The sequence below is a fragment of the Paralichthys olivaceus genome, chromosome 8 (assembly GCF_024713975.1).
Source record: "Paralichthys olivaceus isolate ysfri-2021 chromosome 8, ASM2471397v2, whole genome shotgun sequence".
Taxonomy (NCBI): Eukaryota; Metazoa; Chordata; class Actinopteri; order Pleuronectiformes; family Paralichthyidae; genus Paralichthys; species Paralichthys olivaceus.
Window position 1 is genome coordinate 26,896,546 of NC_091100.1, and position 24,374 is coordinate 26,920,919.

At 39.7% G+C, this 24,374-nt stretch overlaps 1 protein-coding gene across 2 annotated transcripts; it reads left to right on the forward strand.

The window, feature by feature from the left end:
- On the forward strand, positions 1-23,785 carry LOC109627732 (phosphatidylinositol-3-phosphate phosphatase MTMR7-like). 2 transcript variants are annotated; one of them, XM_020084502.2, is made up of 14 exons: positions 1-299; positions 1,213-1,338; positions 5,474-5,636; positions 6,286-6,443; positions 7,464-7,592; positions 7,714-7,848; positions 7,990-8,122; positions 8,325-8,434; positions 10,344-10,469; positions 11,413-11,462; positions 13,044-13,244; positions 16,642-16,776; positions 18,607-18,782; positions 19,872-23,785. In XM_020084502.2, the coding sequence occupies exons 1-14, from the start codon at positions 276-278 to the stop codon at positions 19,916-19,918; spliced, it is 1,713 nt and encodes a 570-aa protein (XP_019940061.1). In that variant the 5' UTR covers positions 1-275; the 3' UTR covers positions 19,919-23,785. The 2 variants fall into 2 exon arrangements, with proteins under 2 accessions (XP_019940061.1, XP_019940060.1); XM_020084501.2 differs by having other exon boundaries at positions 18,607-18,733.
- The last annotated feature ends 589 nt before the right edge of the window (positions 23,786-24,374 follow it).

Consider the following 24,374-nt stretch of genomic DNA (forward strand, 5'->3'; position numbering starts at 1 on the left):
TGACGTGACAGTCGTGCAGCACACAGCTGTACCGAGGCAGAGGCAGCGGGATCCGGTCACCATCAGATGTGCGAGGTGGCAATTTATATTCTAGTCTGGTAACCGAACAGACCAATAGGGACATCGTTGACATTATTCCATGGCAAAGCGAAGGAAACACAGCTCGTTTGGTGACGTGAAACGAGGAATGTAAGCACTGACGGTTAAAACAGCAAAACGCGACTGACTCCGATCGCACTACTGCTTTTCCATCTCCACCATTTTGGTTGTCAGTGATGGAGCACATCCGGACGCCCAAGGTACCAACACTTATCTCAGGACCAATGACATTCTGTCGCTTGTCTTTTATCTTCGCTACTTCTGCTGGGCTTCTCCTCCATCTGCCTCTGTTACATACGATGTATCAGTGTCTATGAGGGGTCACCCCCCGAAATTGACGTCTGTCTGTGAATGGGACAACCTGCAGGAAGACGGTGTTTGATCCCTCTGAAATGAGACATTATAATAAAAACACATTGTGTATTGATACATTCTTCAGACACATATAACAGATTAACTAATAGTTACTCACCGTGTCCACGGAAATACAAATCTCTTCCACTTTATCCCTCACGTAGCCATGAACGCACCTGGTGCATGTGGCTTTAAGTTCATATATTCCCCCATTTATTCCCTCTGCCATAGACGCAGGATTTTTACGTTTTTAATTGTTCTTTAATTCATATATTTAATATTTAATTAATATAAATATTCTCGATATATTCTATCATGACACATCTGTCCAATCATGATGTTGCATTGTCCTGCTAACCACCATCTTCCTCCGATGTGCCAGCCAGGCAAAGGCCTCACACTCCTCCTCACCACACCATCATAGTCTGGCTTTGAACAGGATAATCATTAGCTAATATAGTTTGATAATGACATTACAGTAACATCATCCAATAGGTCATACATGACCGCAGTTGACAGGGGCACGATGGTTTGTTGTTACATACCAGAAGATACAAGCAGACACTCCAAACTAGAGAACTTATGTGTACTTTAACCAAACTGTCATTTAGTAACCTGTTACCAGTAGAGTTATGCCAGGAGAGACTTTGAGCTGTTATCACAATATGATCATCTTTTTCAGACATGCCACACATTTTAAATCTGTGTCTCATTCCATCCCTGGCACTAAGCCCATGTGTATGTGTGTTGCTCCGTTAGGTGGAGAATGTGCATCTCATGGACCGACCGTCAGGCCAGAGAAAGGCCAGCGTCGGGACTCTTTACCTTTCTGCCACACACACCATCTTTGTAGAGAACAACCCTGAGACACGCAAAGAGACCTGGGTAAGCTGGAAACAAGGCACTGCACCTCTGGACCACAATAACTACCTTTAACTTTTGTTTACCACTGTAATAATATGATAGATGAGTATGTTTTTTTCATGTCATCATGTCACTGCCTGGTTGAAATATCAAATGAGTGAGATTCCATACTTCCCTGTGCTACAATAGATGTCTTACACTACATAGATTGTCATACTGTATTCAGTAACCTGCATTTGATTATGCCTGTATGTATGCAATCACCAAGAACAAAATGACTTGCATATTTGGAGATAAAGTGGTGAATCATGTTATAAAGAACAGAAAAAAATACTTGTGCAGTCGCTCCCACAGCAACTGTAGTATATGTAAAAACAGATTTAGTGTAGATATAACTATATACCCTTGTTAGGCCCTCTGCAGAGATTTCTGCAGTTTTATATGTTTATTGCAAACTAAGCTGTGCAACATGGTTGCAGTGAACATTAGTACAACACCAGGGTTAAAGTATTACTCTGAATGACAAAAACACCTATTGAATCATAGGCCGTGACGCAAGTCGAGATTCAGGAATAAAGTGTCATCTATCTGTGCCTCTGTAGTAGTAACCAATGAAGAATCACATCTTTGTTATAATGGTAATATGTGTAAATCATTAGTCATTAGATGTTGGTTGTTAATCAATCATTATTCCCATTATTCACAAATTACTATTACAATTGGGATTAAAAAGGTGTGACACCCCCTGTTCTAAACCCTCAACAAGAGTAAGGAAAAACTACCCCCAAAAAAAAACAAATCACAGGGAGAAAAAAACACAGAAACCGCAGAGAGAGCCATATGTGAGGGATCCCTCTCCCAGGACGTACAGAAGTGCAATACATGCCACGTGTAACTGAACAGATCAACACAATTAGAATATTTACAACATTGATAAGAAGAAACTGTTACTAGCATAATGGAAAGGTGTGTCAATGTTTCAAATATTTATTCATAAGATAATGTCTGTTAGAGATGAAGGGAGCAGCAATGACAATTTAAATCGGGGAGATATTGCCAGTAATCTTAATTGTATATCAAGCTGTCTTGTTGTAAATCAAGCAGTCTTGTTGTAAAGTAGTAGTAGTAACTGTTGAGAAAAAGTCAACGGTTTTTTATTATCATAATTTTGTAATTGTCATTGTCATTTTCCATGGATTAGCAGTAGTGGATAATTGTTGTGTGCGTTGGTGCACAAAAAACACACATACAAACACCTATATGCACACTTAACCATGGAAACCAAACTTTGTGTTCATATATAATCTGCATCTGGACAGTGAAATGAAGAATGAAGAAGTTTTCTTGGGATCAATCTGTCTGTGCCCTCCTCTCTGATCTGTGTCCCGTTCGTTAAAGGAATATAATAATTATATTAATTATTATAATAATAGCAATAACTCCTCAATTTTTTTAGTTTTCATAATGTTACAAACTGTTTCTTCCAATAAATGTTGTAAATACTATTATTTTGCTGAGGTTCTCAGTTACACGTGGCATCTATTGCACTTCTGGCCATCCAGGGAGAAGTGTCCCTCATATGTGGCTCTCTTGGAGGTTTCTACTTTTTTTACTATGTTCAAAGGATTTTTTGGTAGTTTTTCGTTTCTTGGCAGAGGATGTTGCACCTTGTTAAGCCCAATGAGAGAAATTGTGATTTGTGAATACAATATACAAATAAACTTTGATATTCAAGCAAGCATCCCAGACATGATCTATATCTTAGTCACATGATGAGATGGTCATCCTTAGTTTCTGACCCTGCTAGACTTTCATCCCAGGCTGTCCATATTTGAAAGTTGAACGAGCTGCAGCCAAATATATTTGTTTTATGTTGGCGACAGCATAAAATTGCACAGTTTTACCAACCATTTGGTCGCAAACATCCCTCAGACATGCTGACAGATTTGTGTGAATTAGAATCAGAATCACTCTTATTGCCAGGTATGTGAACACACACAAGGAATTTGACTTCGGTTTTTCTTTGCTCTCTTAATACAAACAGTTGAAAAAAACAAACAAACAGAGATAAACAAGAACAAAGACAAAAACAAAAGCTATGTACATGTACAAAAAAGCTAAATAGTTGTTGCAAAGGTGCATAGTGCATGGATGAAATAATAAATATACATATACATTGTGCACAGTATATTGTATGTAAAGATATTTTACAGGTGATTTCTGATATTTGAGTCCGGTTTAGCTGTTCGACACAGATCACTGAAGACAGTGGCAGGAGTATTGTGACTCTTCCTGCTTTACATGTCTTCTAGGAGGAGGATGAGGAGTCTGCCACTTCCCACTGGACATGACTAGATAAAAAAGGCATCCAAGGGTGTCCAATTTCAGCCAACAGGCATCCACTGTCTACATTGGATTTGCAGAAACAGAGAAGACAAATTTCAATCAGCTTAGAAAAAGAAATGGTTGCTAAAGTAACCGTCAACTTCTTCACCAAATGGCTTTTACTGCCCCTTAGAAAAGTTCCCCACAAACCAATGTCGACAGTTCTTCCTGAATATTTTAGATCACAAGACAGATTACACAATAATGTGGTATTTTTGTTTGTGTGCATCTCTTGACGTTAGGTTAAGTTTGTCATCTGAGAATATTAGTGTGTGTGAGAGTAGTTGTTTTGCAGATTACATTTTACTCTTACTCAGTTGCATTTATGATGAAAGAAGATTACTTCTACTCTGTTACACTGGGTCACACACTTCTCGCTACTTTTCTGTCTATGACTTATTCATTTTTACACTCTTTTTACACATTTCCTTACAGTTTCGCAACAATTTCCCTACAGTAACGCCCAGGCCACACTGGCTTCTCTGCGGATCTGCTGCGTGTCGCGTTTGTCTGTTGTTCTCACAGGCTGTGGATCTGCTGCGGGTCCACAGCACAGGGTTTTAGGTGTGATCACTGTATTCCTTTGAATAAAAGTACAGCTATATACACAACTACTTTCCAGGAAACTACACTATGAAACTGCATCTTCCAATCCTGTGATAACAATAAAAATCTTGTTACAACAAAACCAGAAAAACAGCAGAAATGCTGGAGTGCTTTTACTTTGAAAGTGGTAGAGCAAGTGTTGCAAATATTGATGTTTGTGACATATTCAACAGATTTAAAAAAAAAAAAACTGTGGTGGAAGATAATTTTCACCATCTATTCAGCTGTGAACCATGCAGTGTGTGGAGAAAATAGGCGAAACCTTGATTCAAAGGATGGATGTTTGAATAACTGGTTTTAATAAATGAAAAAAATGAGCCAAGTGTCTATTACTGATAGACTAGTACATATTTCATGACTAAATTTATGTGACATATTTTAAATTTAGATTTACTTTATTCGGTGGGATATGTTGATTGATAGTTTATATATATATATATATATATATATATATATATATATATAGTCTTTTATCTTGTTCTGGCAATGAGGGGGTAGAGCGGTCGTCCTCCTACCAGAAGGTCGGAAGTTCGATCCCCAGTCTTCCCATCTGCATGCCAAAGTGTCCTTGGGCAAGATACTGAACCCCAAACTGCCCAATAGAACAACAAAAAGTGCTAGCTATAGAAGCACTCTATGTATGAATGTGTGTGTGAATGGGTGAATGGAAAACTGTAGTGTAAAGCACTTTGAGTGGTCTTCAAGACTAGAAAAGCGCTATATAAATACAACCATTTACCATTTACCATTTGAAACAACACCACTTGCATATATCTGTATACCTGTTTATCTTACCACCTAGTTTGGAAGATGTATATTATATGACACAGATTTTTTTTGTTTCATTTATTGAATTGTATTTTTATTTTTGAATGTCCGCATCTTCCCATCTTGCGTTAATAAGGTTAACATTGACATTTTATGATGTTTGAAAGCAAACAGTGCTTAACAGCATGTATTGTGGCATTTGCCTAGTTAAATTTATTTATTAAAATTAATGTGCACTTTATATTACCTATTAATATCCTCTTAAGGCAAAACACTCTAATGGAGTTACTTACTTGAGTAGTTTTTTATGAGATTCATTTTTACTCATACTCAATTACTTTTACTTCTACTTTAGTCACTATAATTATAAAGTACACAACCCCCTGGTGTGTTTCAGGTGTTGCACAGCATGGTGAGCAGTGTGGAGAGGCTGCCCACCATCCCTGCAGGAAGTCAGCTGATCCTACGTTGCAAGGACTTCCAGGTCTTCAGGATCCTCATCCCACAAGAGAGAGATGGTTTGGATGTCCATGCCTCATTGGTCAGGTTGTCACGACCAGGTGTGTGTATGTGTGTAAGTGGGTTCCTGTGTATTGTGTAAATGAGTGAGTTGAACGACAAGGTTTAAAATATTTTTAAATGTATAGAGCTTCTTTCCTATGTTTATTCAAGAGTGTGGTCTTTCAGTTTGAGAGCATGACTTGTTGAATTTATGTTCAGATTGTGTATTACTTTTCATCAAATCCCTGCCCTTGCAATCAAAAAGCCGCTGGGGAAGTCCATATAATAAAGCTGTGGAGGGCGGGAGTGGACGAACCCAGGTAAAGAGTAACCGCCTGCATGGGACACTATGAAGTCAAGTGAACACGCCTGCATCGAGGCAAAAAATCCAAGAGAAGAAGAGAAATTTGAGAGCAGATAATTCAGGAGCGCACAGACAGCAGCCCCAGTGCAGAGAAGGACTGAAGCTGGAGCATAGGAAAATCTGTGCAAGCAACAATATATCTGAGTGCAAGCATGCAGTTTGAGCAGAAGCAGGGAATATTTAAGTGCAAACAGGGGCTATTTGAGTGCAATTGAAGGGTTTTGATGAAAAGTAATACACAATCTGAACATAAATTCAACATGTCATGCTCTCAAACTGAAAGACCACACTCTTGAATAAAGACAGGAAAGCTCCATAAAAATGACTCTCCTGTCCTCTCTCAGAGAAGTACAATGAGCTGTACTGCCTGTCCTTCAATCCCAATGTGAACAAAGAGGAGAGAGAAGAGTCCTGGAGTTTCGTAGATCTTGTGGCCGACTACAAGCGGATGGGAGTTCCTAATAATCTGTGGGTCACCACAGCAGCCAACAGTGAATACAGGGTCAGTCTAATTGTGATTTGTTAATAGAGGTCATTCAAGTAGTATTAATATTTTTGAAGAGATTAAGGTTTAGGTTAATGCATGGACACTATATTAAATATACTCCGTATAGAAAACAGAGTGTAGTATTTATTCTGCTAAGTGCAGTGAATATGCTTTATACCTGGGACATTTTTAAGGTCATAGATAAGAATGATTGTCTGAAAACATAAAAAAAGGAGAAACAACAGCTTTATTATTAGCACTATTATGTTGACTATGATAATGGCAGTGATTAAGGGTTGTAAGCTGAGATGTGTTTTTAATTCCAAATATGTAAAACAACAACAGGTTTACAAGTCAAAATATTAATGTAGCAAACAATTCCTATACAGTATTAATTTAATTAATGTTAAGTGGTGTGTCTGACAGTCAGAAAACTGACGTGCACTGCACAGCTAATGCTACAGTTACATTACTCAGTAACATGTAAACACAGAGCTGCCCTTTGTGTTGTATTTTTTGTGTTGATATCAAGCAGACCATGTAGGAATATAATAAAAACACAAACCTGTGTACCTTCAGTCTGGTCCCTTTGGTCCCAGTGGTTCAGTCTCTCCTCCTCCTCCTCACTGCTGCAGCTCCAGGAACTCCCCCTCGTCTCTCCCTCACAGATCCTCTGCCTTCTGCCTGCCTCTCCCACCTCTTCTGCTCTTCACCTCACTGAAGCTGCCTGACCCTCTCTACCGCTTGAGCCACAGCTGCCTTTATATTTGTGATATTTAAAAAAATATTCTTCAGTAGAAACCTTTCATCTTGTTGAGTTCCACAAACAAACTTGGTAAAGCATAAAATATTGTAAATGGACTAACCCAATGGTGGTTTTTTGATGATAAATAAACATATCTTTAACCTGTAGTCTTCATCTTCACAATTCTCCCCTCATACAAGGTGGACAGGACCTTAGTTTACAATGAAAGGTCTCATCAACTGTAAACTATTGTTTCCTTGATGGTTAAATATGTGCTCCTTTCCTCCCAGGTCTGTGATACATATCCCTCAGAGCTGTTTGTTCCAAAGTCGGCAACACCCGCCATCATTGTGGGTAGCTCAAGGTTCAGAAGTCGAGGACGATTTCCTTCTCTGTCCTACTTCCACCAGGACACACTGGTCAGTGTGACACACACACGCGTTTGTACAGGAACACACGCACACACACATAAAAAGATTAATATGATTGTAATCATAAAACTGACGATAACAATGATGTGGATCATATGTCACCCTAAAGGCAGCAGTGTGCCGGTGCAGTCAACCACTGTCAGGCTTCAGTGGACGTTGTCAGGAAGATGAGATGATGCTTCAGGCTGTGATGAAGTCCAACCCTGGTAGTGACTACATCTATGTGGTGGATACAAGGCCCAAGGTAACACCTTCCCTCATTATTCAGGCACTCACATACACCCATATAGCACTTTTCAAGTCCACTTGATGACCACTCGAAGCACTTTACAGTACAGTTTTTGCCATTCACACACACTTTCACATGTGGCATCTGTGTGTCCAGCTTAATGCCATGGCAAATAGAGCAGCAGGTAAAGGCTATGAGAACGAGGACCACTACACCAACATCAAGCTGCAGTTCGTCGGCATTGAAAACATTCACGTGATGAGGAGTAGCCAGCAGAAAATCATTGACGGTAAGAAGAAGTTTTTTTGTGTTGAGGAAATAATATAAAGCTGCAGTGTAAGATAGAGACAGGGAAACAGCAGAGTCAAGGAGAGTTAATGCACAGACTTCCTTTGATAATATATTGTGGTGTTCATGTTGTTCATGTTCCCGTGTGTGTTTGTTTGGTTGATTGTTTGTTAACCTCCTCTCTCTCTATTTCTTCCATGCAGTGGGTGAAATGCGATCTCCATCAATGACTGACTTCCTGTGGGGTTTGGAGAACTCGGGTTGGCTCAAACACATTAAAGCCATACTGGATGCAGGAGTCTTCATTGCCAGGGTGTGTACACAATCAGACATAATCATACACAAGCACATACACACACACTTTAAATACTGGAACTGTCTGATTGGGTTATAGAACTATATATATAAATTCCCTCTCACTTTCCTGAAAACTGCTCAACTTATCAACTTCAGACTTGACTTGTGAAGACCTAAGGAATTGACCACCGTAGACATGGAAATGCAGCCTGAACAGCGTGTCTAGTTGTCAGATCAATGCCACTACTACACAACCCAAACAAGTGCCAACTCAATCATCACAAAAGGCTTCCGTTATAACACACATCCATACCACATTTCCTCCAGACTGCAGTTGATTCGGCTGAGTCAAAAAATTGCTGAACTCGAAGGTCGGATTTCCAATCTATACCAGATTCAGAACAATGACCGAATCTTGTACTAAATGGCCGCCGAGGCCTCCTGTATTCCTGGCCACAACACCATGCTTCCCAGGCTTGGTCCCCCTGTCTCTACAGAGCCAGAGCCGCCGACTGTCAGCTCGGCTCTTGTTGAGGACCCCTGGCCCAGGCTTGGAGCCAAATCCAAGGCAAGGATTTGTTCCACAACCGCTCCATCGGAATCCTGTAGTGTAATCTGTGGGACTGCTGCAACGATTATTTTGATAATCGATTAACCTGTTGATAATTTTTTCGATTAATTGGATAAAAAGACAAAAGCTACATCTGAATGGCCTCTATCTATTCAACTCTCTAAAACCAGCATGATTGTTTCCCCATGGCTCTTTTACCTTGGTATTGAGGAGCCATGACCTAACACTAGGCACAGAAGTTGACTTCAGTGTGTCTCTGCTGAAAAGTTACCACAAAGCAGACCTGAATATGATGATTTTTTGGCTAACCTCTCACTAAAGGTGTTGCTTATTCCGGCTCTTCTCATAAAAAAGGGCTGGCACTTGCAGGCATAGGAGTCCACCTGACTTGATCACTACCAAGACAAAGCCTTTCATTTGTTCTAGTAATAATTGTTTTAATGGTTGCCTATGGACTCTAAGGTCTATCGCCAATAAGTCCTTTGAATGATTTGATTTCTACCCATAATCTAGATTTTATTTGTCTTGTTGAAACTTGGTCAGATACTGATGTCCCTCTCCTTGAAGCATTTCCTGGCACATGTACATTTTGGAACTGCCCTATGTAATCTGGAAAAGGAGCTATTGACAGAGCTTGCTGTCATTTATAAAGTCACACTAAAATGTAAACCTTTTCATGTTGGCAGTTTTATGTAATTTTAATCACTCTCATTCACTATTTCCCACCTCTCTGTCTTTTTTGCCTTACCATATTGCCCTCCCAAATCTGAAGGTATCTTTGTGACTGAATTTGCTTACCTACTTTCCATCACTACCACCAATTATGATAAAGTTGTACTTTTAGGGGACTTAAATATTCATATCGACAACCAGAATGACAAATTTGCCTCTGACTTTCTTGATCTTATTCATACTATTGACTGTACTCAGCATGTGTCTGGCCCAACTCATCAACATGTTCATACCCTCAATCTAATTATTACTTATGGCTTTCACTCAGTAAATTTCTACACTATAGGCATGCACGTGTCTGACCATGCAACCATCCTTGTCTCTCACAAATCCTCACAACCTCAAGTTATTATTTAGGACCATTAACTCCCTTATTCAATTGTGTTTCCTGTCATCATAAGCAGTGTATCTTATTGTGAAGGGTCACTGACTGAAGTTGTTCTGTTTTGGGAACGAGGTGTTGACTACTTGTGAAAAAGTGAACAGGTAAACTGTCCTGGTTTAAGCCACATTCTTCATGTCCTTACTATATTCTATTACCTCCTCCAGTATAGGTGAATTAAACTCTTAAAATTAATAATTTAATCTCAGTTTCTATCTCTATCTCTCTCTCCCTCTGTAGGCGGTAGCTGATGAAGGAGTCAGTGTATTGGTCCACTGTTCAGATGGCTGGGACAGGACAGCCCAGGCCTGCTCTGTAGCAAGTATACTGCTGGATCCCTACTACAGAACCATCAAAGGGCTCATGGTAACACACACATGCACATAATACACCCACACATGTATGCTTGACTCATCTGCCCATCATCCACCCAAAGGAATTAGTTTCTCCAATTAAGAGACCTGCCCCTGCAAGACAATTCCACTCTACCTCTACTGGTGATAATATGATAAAATGTTACACTTGAATTATATTCACATTTCTTTAGTTTTTTGGAAAACTGAAATTGTAACAGGTACATGCATAATCACAGAGCCCCTCTGGTGACATTTCTGGATAAAATTGTGCATTGCCACGACTTATTAAATCGTTGGAACGGGATAAATTACTCGGGCCACAACATATGAATCTGTTCTTTATGAACAAGACCTAGCAAACTGAACTGAAGAAGCCTCTTGAAAAAGAGATGAAACATTTCACTTAATCACATTGTGTACTCTCTATAATGGGCTTTAGTTTGACACACACTGTATGAACTGACTCTGAGGCCATAGTGTCACTAGTGTGTAAATACTGTATATATAGAGTGAGTGGAAGGTTGCTGGTTCAAGACTCTATAAGTTAACGCGTCAAAGTCAGCTCTTTTATAGTCTCCATTGTCGGCTGTGCAGTGAAACAACAATTTGTGCTCATTCCATGTTCATACGTTTTATACAGAAGGAGTTGAAAGAAATTTGTTCCTGCCTTAAGCTGGGCTGTGTCAAAGGTTTTTTTCCTTCCTCCCATTTTATACTTATTAATTCATACTTCATTCACACAACCCTCCCAACCAACACACACACATGAGCTGATCGTTACCAAGCACTGATTGCACGTTTATACATTTTTTATAAATATTGAACTGTTTGTCCAAATCATACCAAAATCTGTACTGCACTTCCCATGACCACAAAGAATACACATGCCAAGTGAGAAGTGGATTAGAGATTTGTGGAATTAGTTGGTAGATTTCTGTTTGCCTCCCTTCTAGGTGCTGATAGAGAGAGACTGGGTTTCCTTTGGACATAAGTTCTCCCACAGGTCAGTTACTGTCTGCAGAGCAATGTAATTATAATAACTGTGTTTAATTTCATGCATGCTATGATTCAAGATTCAAGGGTTTATTGTCATATGCATAAATTACATTTAGCACTTGCTGGCAAAGAAATGCTTGAGTCCCAGGCTCCCCTTTAGCCATTCTCAGACGAATAGAATAGAATAGAAAATATAAAAAATGAAATAGAACTTATAAAATTAAAAAATTAAAAAGTGGTGCAAATGCTTGCGCTTGAGACACAGCAGCCATCCTCGACGCAGCTCGTCTCAGATTACAGATCCGATTACATTTTGATTTTCCAAATGGGAAACGCCAGTTTAAATCACATGTTTCCTGTTAGACAACAATAAAATATGTATAGGCCTTTAATGAACAGAAAATTGAGCTTTATTTTGGTTACTGTCTGTGACTGATGCCACAGTTTGGAAAAGAATGATAGCAGAGAAAGGAATCCAGAAGTAGTTCTGTGAGTTTATATTTGGAAACTAAAAGACAGACTGTAACAGAGTGCGATAGGTAGAGAAAGTCAGAAACACAGAGAAAATGGTTTAAGTTGATATTGATTTCTAAGACTACAAATCTATAGGTAAGTCAAAAATCACAATGATGCGGCCAAATACCGTTTTTGATCTTATCCAGTCGTTTAACGCGGTTTAATCGTACAGAGCTGCCACTTCTGAAGTGAATTGTTTGTGTTTTCAGACTTAACTCACTCTTGAATTGGAGGAAGGTTGCAGTGGCTTCACTTTTAGCAGATTTAAATTTATTGTGTTGTAGATTTAATTTTAAATGGATAAAAGACCCCATGGTACTTATCAGTTTAAACTCAATAAGCCACAATGACATAGTGAAATAAATATTTATTTTAATACTTTTTTAATTGATAAAAAATCACAAACTAAGATCTTTCATTTAAAAAAGACTCTTTGCTGTGGTTACTCCTCAGTGTTGTAACAACTGCTTAAAGGTTCAGTGTGTAGCATTTAGTGACATCTAGTGGTGAAGTTGCATGTTGCCGCTGAATGCCCCTCACCTCACTCTCCCCTTCCAAACATGAAAGAGAACGTGTGGTGAACTTCAGATGTCATAAAAATGCAAAAGTGTTTAGTTTGTCCAGTTTTTGCTCTGTCCAAGATTTTCACTTTATCATAAGGGGTCATTGAGTGTAGCTTGATGGGTAATAGTTTCAGTTGCAATTAAATCTACAACACAATACAGTGTGCATAAACTGAAGGGTGCTAGTTACTTTGTGAAGCCAACATATGTATGTTTTTTTTACTAATCTATGTCTGTTATTACATCTCAACAAAAATAAACAATAATTAAAACAATGATTAAACTTAAAACTTAAAATTAACAATAATTAAATACAAATATGAATTATATCACAAATTATACATGGCTGCCCTTGTAGGCAAGTTAAAGTGTCCGTTAAGATAGAAAATCACTGTTATTATTATACACATATACGTATTATACTGTACATCAAAGATAACAAGTCAGCGTACAGGATGTTTTGAAGAGCGTGTTGGGGTGTGCAGTAATGTGAATACTCTGTCCTGCAGGTACGCCCACCTGGATGGAGATCCCAAAGAGGTATCCCCTGTCATTGACCAGTTCCTGGAGTGTGTGTGGCAGCTGTCAGAACAGTTCCCATGTGCCTTTGAGTTCAACGAACACTTCCTCATTGCCATACACTCACATGTGTACTCCTGTCAGTACGGGACCTTCCTGGGTAACTGCCAGAGGGAGCGCAGGGATATGAGGTAGGACTGATGTAGACACTAAAGACTAAAGAAGTTAGTCTTTATTTTAAAATAGAGCTCAGCAGTGTGGTCAAGGATTAAAATCTTATTTACTAATTAAAGAGTTTCAGCTATAACTTTCCAAGGTAGACTTACCACAATCGATGAGAGAGCCACAAGTCTGTATGATACCTACATTAAATACCTAAGTTTTGGGAAAAACATGTTTTGTTCATCATGTCAAGGAGAAGTACTACAGTACCCACAATCCTAAAGTGTAATGTCGACATTTCTTATCTGTGTATCTAACCCTAACCCTGTGTTAACGCAGTGAATATCATGTTGGCTACGAGTTGATATTTAATTGTTACATTATGTTTGCCACAAAGAAACAATGGTTTACTTACCATAATCCTTGGTTCTTTGATATCACAGCGAGATGCTTTACTATGGGAAATCGCCTCGGCGTGACAAAACTGTGCCTTGACAGACAGGTCGACCTGTGTGAGGGGGCCACCCCCTCCGATTATCACAGTTGGACAGCCCCTTTTGAATCACTCTAGACCAGTTTCTTTCCATGTCAATGCAAGGAGGGACATGATGTGAAACACCTCACTCTGTTACCAAAGAACCAGGGATTATGTTATGTTATTACCCATCGTTCAGTGTTTAACTATGAGAGATATAGATCACTCCCGGATTGCTTAAATCTCGTAAAAAACATTACCTGGACCCCGATGTGTTTGCCTCTAGCACTGTTTGTACTAGAATGGCCTGAATATCTGTAAAACCTTGAAAAAGTGTGAGTCCTGTATGGAGACTCCCCTAAATAGAGCCCACAAGGTCACTACACCCTCAAATGTTGAAGGGGGCTACATACCTTTACTACCTTTACCTACTGTAGCCGAGAGATATAGCCTTCACAATCCAGTGAGACAGCCTCTGGTGGGACAATGGCTTTCCCTTATGGAGATTTGCACAGGACACAAACTGCTGATCACCTGAACCGGGCTGTTCTACTCATGTACATGACATGCACAGCCCACACTGGGCACAGTGTATTAGGCCACTTCTCTTCCCCTGTGGAGAGTGGAGGCGGGTGAAATGCCACCAGCTCCACTCTCTGTATGTTACAATGGTAAAAGAACTGTATTTATGTACCACTCTTCTAGTCTTGATGACCACTCAAAATCTTGCCCAAGGATACTTCGGCATGCAGATGGGGAGGACTGGGATTAAACTGCCAACCTTCTGGTTAGAATTTGGAGGACAACTGCTCTATCCACTCAGCCACAGCCTTAGAGGGTGTTTCCTCTGGTCCTCCGGCACATGTGTCGCTCTGAGAGAGAGTCTGGTGCTGCTCCCCATGATTATCTTCAGAGCTATCTTGTGCAATTGCAGCGATCGTGTACCGCCATGGCGGTTGATGTATACCACTACGGTGGAGTTGCCTGTTGTCACTAAAACATATACCCTTAAGAAGGTGCATGGAATGTTTTAGTACCAGAAATACTGCCCATTGTCATGGTTACCCAGGGCACCGCACCTAGCTGGGACGCCTGATGTGAGGTTTTTCTGTCAATTAGTCAATGTTATATTATTGTTATACATTAATCATGGTCCACCTCCTTCCGACCCAATTCTACTATGGAAACTTGTAGTGATCATGTTTGTCCTGGGTCAAATTCATCAGTATGAGTGTAAATGTATATATGTCTATGTATATATAAGAATTGCATAGCTTATTTATGATAATCCCAGAATGTGAGGGGAAAGTAATGGCGCAGATACACACACTGACTCCGCTGCCCACTTTCTCTCTTTCTCTCTATCTCTCTCATACACACACACTTGGATACATTTGTAAACTCAGACTGGGTAAAAACAACAGAATTTGTAAACTTTGACAATTTATGGAGAGCCGGAAGAGATGGCTGCATGTTCGGATTGGCTTGATGCAGTTGCTTCAGTGCACAGCGTGAATAATAGAGACTCAGAGAGGAGCAATAAATGAGTGAAAGACCTGCTAAAATAAATTTGACTTAGTGGAGCTGTGCATGGCTCATTGGTTGTTTCCCCTGGACTTGGTGATGTGTGGCCGGGCTGTATAGGGTCTTTGCAGATGCTGAAAATATTTAAATTTTTCCTTTCTGACTTCTTGAATAGTATATTTTTGTATGTGTGTAAACTTGATGTAGAAATTCCAAAAACTGTTTTTGTTTATAAAGTAAGAAAGAAAGAAAGAAATAATGATTTGGGTAATCAAAAACAAGATTTTAAAAGGATACTTAAGGATACATTACATTAGGCACATTATCTCAAAATATCCAATTCCATTGCAGTTAAATAAGGTTGCAAAAAAAAAACAGTACAGTGTGACCTTATTGGTGACCCAGGACAATGATGCAATTTATTTTACTGCCATCACATTTGCCCTGTCCTCAGTAAATCTGTGGCACGTTGGTGTGGATGTCTGTCGGCTGCTCTAAAGGTTAGGTCCTTTTCATTTTTCAAAATGTGTCTGCTGTCTTTATTTATTTTGCCCATCTGGTTGAGTTTAAACATGCTGAGTGGATTGCTGAGGACCCAAGTGGGTGCAGTTTGGACTGAAGTCTTTTGCTTTTCTACATGTTTTTGAAGAAAAGGGCAGTGGAGCTTCCAGATAATTCACAATTATTATATTTTATGAATTTAGGGGGCTTTTTTATTATTTTAATTGGAAAGAACAGAGAGCAAACTGTAAAGGGGGGCAGACAGATAGTGGGGGAAGACATGCAGCACAGGGGTTGGAATCAAACCCGGGCCACTACTGGTGAGGCTGAGCCTCGATGGGGTGGCAGTTCTACCAGGTGAGCTATACGCTGCCCCGGTGACAATTCACAAGTTAAGAGAGGCAGATGGCAACTGCTATATTGAGGCAAGTGTATGTCTCTGAACCCAGGGAAATGCAATGCTGAGTGAAGTTACTCGGATGACGCTCTCAAGAACATAGATAAATAGTGGATCAAAATCTAGATTTTGTCTGTCAGCTCCTTAACAACAATCACCTAAAAATATAGGGGAGTAAACTTTGGTAAATGGTTTGTATTTATGTAGCACTTTGTACTCCTGATGACCACTCAGATCTCTTTACAGTATACATATTCATACAGTACATGTATGTGCAGCACTTATATATCACAAATCACTTACACACGGCACAGGGTAAACTTAGTGTTTAGTGTCTTGCCCAAGAACACATCGGCATGGAGAAGCCAAGGTAACATTGAAACATTGACCTTCTGGTTAGTGGACACTGCTCTGCCTCCTGAGCCAGGGGCGCTATGCAATTCTTATAGCTAGAGAACACAAAAGTTACAGAGCAGTATCAAAGATTGAATAATTGTATTAATGGATTGTGTGTTTGGTTTGAATGCAGGCTTCGTGAGCGGAGTCACTCTATGTGGCCTCACCTGTGGAAGGACAGAGGCGAGTACACCAACCCCCTGTACAAGGCAGATCTGAGTCAAAGTCAGGGTGTACTGAGACCCAACACCACACCCTACTGCTTCAAGTGAGTCACTGAAGTAAAAAGGTTCTCTCTTGTCTCCCTCCTCTCTCTCCCCCTCCACCCCCCTCTCTCTTCTCTTCCCTCTTTTCTACCCACCTTATTTTTTTTCATAGAAGGGACTGTTAGGGGTTTCTATTTAGAATGTCTCAACCTTACTATGTAAAGTGCCTTGAGCTAATGTATGTTATGATTTGGTGCTATACAAATAAAATTTAAATGAATATTTTGCAGGGATCTCTCACTCAGGATCCAGATAACAATTATTATTATTATTCGGGCTGGAGCAGCTACTGCTGCGAGGACACTATTGATATATTACCCTTTTCAAAATAAATGCACTCCAGTGTTTCTGTTGACTTGATCTATTTATTTGTTTTTTAGAGTTTTATTTTTGGAATATTTGCAGGAGTAGAAGATGCACGGCTTCATACTGTATAGTACTGGTATTTATTTGAGTACAAGCAGTTCTTACCTTTATATTTGGAAATACTGTACTTTCATACCTGAAACCTTAAAGGGATAGTTCACCCAGAAATGAAAATTCACTCATTATCTAGTCACCACTATGTCATGACTCAAGTGTTTGGTGGATTCAAAACTACCAAACACTTTAGGGGTCTCAGCGATAAACTTTATTGTGGCAGAATCTGATACAATTGAAATAACGTCCTCTAGCTTCACTTTGCTACACTCGAGATGTAAACGACATTTCGAGTCAAATATGAATGCTGGGGCTTGCGGACACTTGGATGACACCACACGAGTAGTATGGAGGCTTGTTATGTTTTTTCTGTTGTTGTATTACATCTGAAGAAAAGGTCACCAGTTACTTCAATTGTATTGGATTCTGCTCTAACAAAGTTTACCCCTCAATCAACATATTAGTGAGTAGATGGCAAGGTACTAAGGCAACTTAAGGCTGTAGTTATACTAAAAATTAACAAGAACTTCAGGTGATGAGCAGTAGTCAGTCTCTCTCTCTCTCTCTCTCTCTGTCTCTCTCTCTCTCTCTCTCTCACTCTCTCTCTCTCTCACTCTCTCACACTCTCACACTCTCTGACACTCACACACTCTCTGACACTCACTCTTTCAGTCATTTTTCAATATAAATCCGGTGTAAAAAATGAGTAGCAGAGCTGAGGCTGATCAGCAGTGAGCTGGTCAGTTTTTCACAGCCACTGTGAACAACTGACCACCAGAGGCAACACAAATGGTTACAAAATTCTTCTTGGTCTCTCTCTCTTCTCTCCCCTCTTTTCCATTGACCTATACTCCACCACTGTTCTTCTCTTACCCCTTACTCAAGGCAGATGGCCGCCCACCAAGCTTTTTTTTCTCTCTCCATTTGCCAAAGTGCTTGCTCCTTGTGGGAACTTTTGAGTTGCTCTATAATTTTTATGGTTTTTACTTTACTATGTAATGTGCCTAGAGACAAATTATGTAATGATTGAGTGCTACATATTGAATTGAACCGGGTATTTCTGACACATACACAGTTATAATGCTATTCTTAGTTCAGGGGAGGATGATAAATATGTGTTTGACAGCTGTAAAGACCAAAAAAATATAGCTGACCTATTTATTTATTCTCATTTCAAAATATAGTAATAGTATAGCAATATATTGTGCATATTTTATTTATTTAAGACACTTACTTTACAAAAACATTTAATATTAATCTTTACCCTTCTTATGAAAAGAGAAAGCTCTCCTGTGTGTCTATGCAGTCAGACATAGTCTACAAATAAGATATATATATATTATATAAGATATATTATATTTTGTATTATATTATTAAATATTATAATCTCTCTATTTTTCTATTGTCTTTAGAATGTGGAAAGGTCTCTATAACTACGGGGAGAAATCAATGCCTCCTCGCCAGTCACCTGCTGACTTTCTGTCTGCCATGAGGGAGGAGTCCCAGCAGCTAGAGGAGGAACTGACAAATCACCAGGAGGTACCGCCAGGAGGAACCGTCCACCACCACCATCCGGGCGTCAGACAAGGCATACAACTCACAAAGACACCCCCTGTTATGTCATCTCCATAACCCCAATCTGACATCAGTCCTGTCTTCTGAGAATCTGAGAAACTCTCTCTGACATCTACTTCAGTGTTCAGCACAAATTGTATTAGTCCTTCTTTGCACAATGAACCTCTAATCTGACCCCATTTGTGCAACTACATTCAGTCATCATGGTCTGTATTTATACCACTCAAAGTGCTTTACAGTTCAGTTTTGCCATTCTCACACATTCATGCAATGCATCTAAGTGCACTTCCTCTGTCATGCATCAATCATACACTGTCTGCATAACCAAAAGGGGCAACTTGGGGTTCAGTATCTTGCTCAAGTACACTTCAACATGCAGAATAGGGGAGACGGTGATTGTTCTGCCAACTTCTGGTTAGTGGACAACACCCCCATGAGCCACAGCTCAACTTAAATAAATGAATCTTCTGCAGAACAGTTATTATGAAGTCTCCAGTCCGACTGAGACTGAGACTCACAACGGATGCCCATAGTTATCTTTTCTCCCAGCAGGGGGCGCACTTTAGCAGCATTTCAGAAGTCTGACCATGATGAATATTTATACAACCAATGTTTAAAAGATAATATATTAAGTAACACATCTCTCTGTCAAACTATCATTTCAAAATTGAAACTTCACTTTTCAACTTTTGAATCAAACAATCATGCATACTCATAAAATCTTGATAATTCAGTGATGGAGCAGAATTAGATATAAATTGTAATATTCTTAATGATAACTGAACTTTCTTGTGGAAAAATTATATCAGACAATTTATTATTTCAAACAGGTTTTCTTTATATCGCTTTTAATGTCCTAAACCATTTCTGGAGGGGAACAGTTGCATCAGCTGCTTTATACTACGATTGGACTAGTCATTTTAATTTCAAACCTACACAGATAGTCCTCTGTTCAAAGGGGAATTTAGTCAGAACACAACAAATAACACTCTATTCATGATTATTTAATCATGAAAAGAGTGGCTGTAGCGAAGTGTAGTATCAAGTAAATGGCAGATGTCTGAGTTAAGTAAAGGAATGTCTTGTTCTCTCCTCCCTGTAGAGGATAGCAGCCCTGAAAGGGAAACCAATCGTGTGGGAGAAGATTGAGGTTCCAAGGAGGGTTACAAGCCGCCTTTGGCAGAGACACTGTGGCTCGGACCCACCCACTACTTAAACAGACCCAATCACCAGCCCTACACAAGACAAAGGCCACACAGTCACCTCTTAGTCAGCCGATCAGAAGCCTCAGAACCAGCACACTGCAATGGCCCTGTTGATAAAGCCACTCTCACAGCTCAAGTGTCACGACCCTGATGACCTCTTCACCAGCAGCTGCTTGGAGTCAGGGGGGCTGACCTCAGCAACCGCTTATCCGGTAGTGGGGACTACGGCAATGACTAAGTCCTGGAATGAGGATGTCCGCACTGCTGCCTGACTAGAAAAAAGTGAGCCCAGTCACCTGGCTGGAAGGTGAAAAAGGAAGTCTTACAAATATATTAATTCACACACTGGAAGGGAGGTGGAGGGAAGGAAGACTGTGATGAGTTAAAGCTGTTTAACAGGTTTCTTTTTAAGCAGGTGGACCCTGTCCTTGTTTTTTATAACTGTAGCATGTCCCATTCCTTCTTGGTCTAAAGGGAGTCTCAGTGAATTAAGGTGAAACCTCACTATCTGTTTATCAGTCTGTCTTTTTGTTGAAGGCGTGGGGAGACACTAGTTGGTGTTTTTATGTTTTAGCTGGCCTCATTTGTGTTTACTTTTGAGAGATTAGCAAATGTTACATGAAACTAGTTTGGGATGATGTAGGACACATACTCGCTGTGAGGGGAGACTCTAATGAAACACAAGAGTAGGACAAACACACCCACACACTCAAAGCTGAACCTGTTCATAGTGTCAACATTTGCACTGCATCAAAAACTTAATTTTCATCATGATTGAAGATTTGCATTATTAATCTGAATGACTCTTCAATGTGACACAACATTCATCATAATCCAAGTTTGTCCCTTTATAGTGTGTGTTTGTGTCAGGCCAATGGACATATTTTGACTTTACACACAGACATACATACACAGTACCTGTCAGTAGTATCATATCTTGACACAATGGAACAATTCCAGTCTGGACCATGTCAGACGTAAGGGGCTGCAAGTTCAGAACATACAGTATATGTATGTTTAACAAAATGTAGTCACACAGTTCACAATGAAAGCAGGCAAGCAAATCTTTATTTATATATCACATTTCACTCCAGGTAGATGCACAATGTGCAGCACAGATTGACAGCTACCACAGAAGTAGCAGTCCCTATACCATGTGGATAAAGAGCAAGACATAAAATGATAGGTGGATTGGGATAAAAATGTAGTAAAATAAAAACAATTTCAATAAGTTTAATAATACAAATATAGCCTCAAGCGGCAATCAGCGGGTTCAAGCCTTAATTCACTCAATAGGAGGAAGTGTTTCAAAAGGAAGGAAGTGGCTCAATAAGAGGATACAGCTTAATAGGAGGAAGCACCTTGATAAGAGGAAGTAGCTCAAAAGGAAGAAGCGGCTCAATAGGAGAAAGCAGCTCAATAGGAAGAAATAGCTTGATAAGAGGAAGCAGCTCAATAAGAGGAAGCAGCTCAATAGGAAGAAGCAGTAGCTCAATAAGAGGAAGCAGCAGCTCAATAAGAGGAATAAGCAGCTCAATAAGAGGAAGCAGCTCAATAGGAACAGGTGGCTCAATAACAGGAAGCAGCTCAATAGGAAAGTTTTTGGTGCTCCCTATGGGTGAAATTCAAAATGCTTAAGCACCCCTCTTTTCCAATACGATATAAACATATTGAATTAGTTTCACGATGATTGGCCCAATATTCTAAAAGTTATGGTAATTTTCCCTTTAAGCCCCGCCCGTGGCAAAATTTTATGGTTAACAGCCATGATTTTTTAGCAAGGAATGTATATCTCAGTCTCAATATGCTATTTATTGAATTTTGTGCTGATGGGTTGAAAAACAAAGCATTTGTGACAACTGTTTTTACATTTATGCAAATTGGCAAAAATCAATCATGACAGACACTTCTGATCCAAGAGACTTTATAGTAGAACACATTAAGCTGGACTTGTGTGGGAAATTTCAAGTCAATCGAACAAACTGTGTGAGGGGCTTGGCCTGTCAAATCTAATAGTGCCACCATTCAATAAATCTTTTTATGTATAGCACCAAATCATAATATACATTATCTCAGGGCACTCTACATAGAAGGTCAAGACTTTTTTTTAGAGAAACCCAACAGTTCTCACAATAGCCCCTTCATATGTACCACCAATTCAAGATCATGAGCACTGATTGGTTTAGGGGGTTTATCCTCTGAATTTAAGATAATCCTTTATTAGTTCCACATGGAGGAACATTTTTACTTGCATACATGTTATTCCTACAGTCAAATATTTTTTGACTGTAATGTTAGACTTTTCAAATGTGTATGTTGATCAGTCCTACGTCAGGCCTGCCACAACCCCTCCTCCTTTGTGCTGAACAGAAAGCAAGTTAGAGAGTGACTGCTTAGGAAAACTTAAAACTTGGTAACTTAAAACTGTATCACTCCATGAAACAATCCTCTGCCACTCAGCGTCAATATGCGGATTATGAAAAATAAAATAAAATATGTGAGCTCAGTCCAAAGTAGAGCGATAATCAGCATTAAACTATAACATGTGGACTCTCCAGAGAGACTTTTATAAAATACTTAGTTGTTCTTCCTGCTGTGATGAAGATAAATAAAAGATCAAATAAATTAAAAATTATTTGTTGGACCAGTGTGAACGATCAGTCAGTTCTAGGGACATGACTTCACCAGAACAAAATGTGAACAAACACATCCAGGACAAAGGCTGGATTGCAGTATTTGTGCAATATATATTATGTTAAAGCCATTTTTGTTTGTTTCCATGTACTTTATAACATTTTACAATAACCTACCCTCACTTGAATTCCTCAAACAAGAATTTGTCAATCATAAACTCCTGTTTAGTCAGATAAGTGAAGTTTCAGATTTTATGTGAGAACTCTGATCAGACCTGGTATTAACAAGCACATTGGTTACTCTGTGTTCAGCAAGTGTGTTCACAGCTCCAGGCAAAAAACATATTGCTCAAGATGTTTGGCACTCCATTTCTTCACCTTTATTTGTTTGAGAAGGAACACACACACGTCTTACATAGAGGATGTCAGGTGAATTGGTGGTCCGTTAGTGTGGCCCAGGTCACATTCACAGTTAAAAGAATGTGGCCTCATGCATCCCAGACCACCTCTGAATGTAGTCTGAGCCATCAACCCAACATATTCATGTTTATGCCAGGTGTGATAAGAGCACTAGAGCTTACCTTTTTGAGCACATTGTCATGTCACTGTATTTAATGCCTGACAATGAAACCCTACTGTGGCTCCATGTAATGCTTTAATGACGGTGGCTGGGTGGTAAAGAATGCACTGGTTCTATTTTGAACAGGCTCTTACTAAGGAGTGCATCTTAAGGCTTTTGTGACAGTTGAGCATTGAGGGTCACCTGTGGTACTGAAGAAAGACGGTGATTCATTATTTTAGCACAGGTATTGGTATGTAGTCCAATTTGTGAGTATGACCTTTAAGAATAAAGTCATGGAGATCACCTACACACTGGGCAGAGGACAAACATCTTTAGTGGATTCAGAGCTGTGGAGCAGTGGTGATTACAGCTGAATTGAATTGGAAAATACTAAATCTTCCTGGGCTCCTGTAGGAGCTGACGCAGTGGTGTAACCATGACGTGATGAGAAACATCACAGTGCTACTGTGTGTGACCACAATGACTGAATCTAATGAGCTGCAGGTCTGTGGAACATTTGACTGTAGCCTGTGGTGTGTATGTATGCGTGAGTGTGTAGTCTGTATTCACTGATGTAAAAGAGCTATTAATAAAATCACAGTTAAAGGGAAATAAACTGCAACATTCCGGGTCTGACATGTTTGAAGTGTCAAACGTGTCGGGAGTACATAGAAAACTTTACAGCAGGCTCCCACAGCAAACCCTTACAGGGCACACTGACACGCTCAACACTGCTGTTTTGTTCCTGGTCCATGACTGCCAAATAGAGTGGCACTGAAAAGAGTGGCTCCACGGTCTCCTTATATTCAATCAAACGGACCCAAATTACATACACTGAAAGATATGTTGGGACCTACTATTGGTAGCCCTATGTAACATAGAGCTAGTACCTGGTTACTGCCAAGTATCACAGCCTAAATTAGAAAAGAGTGCCCCCAACTGTCACTGCCCTGCAAACAAGTTAGCGTACCTGAAAAAAACAGATTCACCCACCAAATTTTTGGTAAGGCTGGTGTACAAACTACACTACAAGGTGTCCAACGGTGCAACACCATAGCCAACCACATTTCTTTGTTGTATTATACAACTTGTTAATTGAACAGTTTATTTCTTCCATAGTGCAGAGCCTGACCTCTGGCTATCCTGAATTCATCAGCAGGTGGAACTGAATCGCTACTTAACAACAGGTGTGATGCACACACCAT

What these genes read in the sequence shown, in the direction of transcription:
- LOC109627732 (XM_020084501.2), top strand. Translation starts at nt 276, where the DNA reads ATGGAGCACATCCGGACGCCCAAG. An exon ending in AGACACGCAAAGAGACCTGG is followed by an intron (nt 1,339 to 5,473) that starts GTAAGCTGGAAA and finishes GGTGTGTTTCAG; the next exon opens with GTGTTGCACAGCATGGTGAG. An exon ending in CCAGCAGAAAATCATTGACG is followed by an intron (nt 8,123 to 8,324) that starts GTAAGAAGAAGT and finishes TCTTCCATGCAG; the next exon opens with TGGGTGAAATGCGATCTCCA.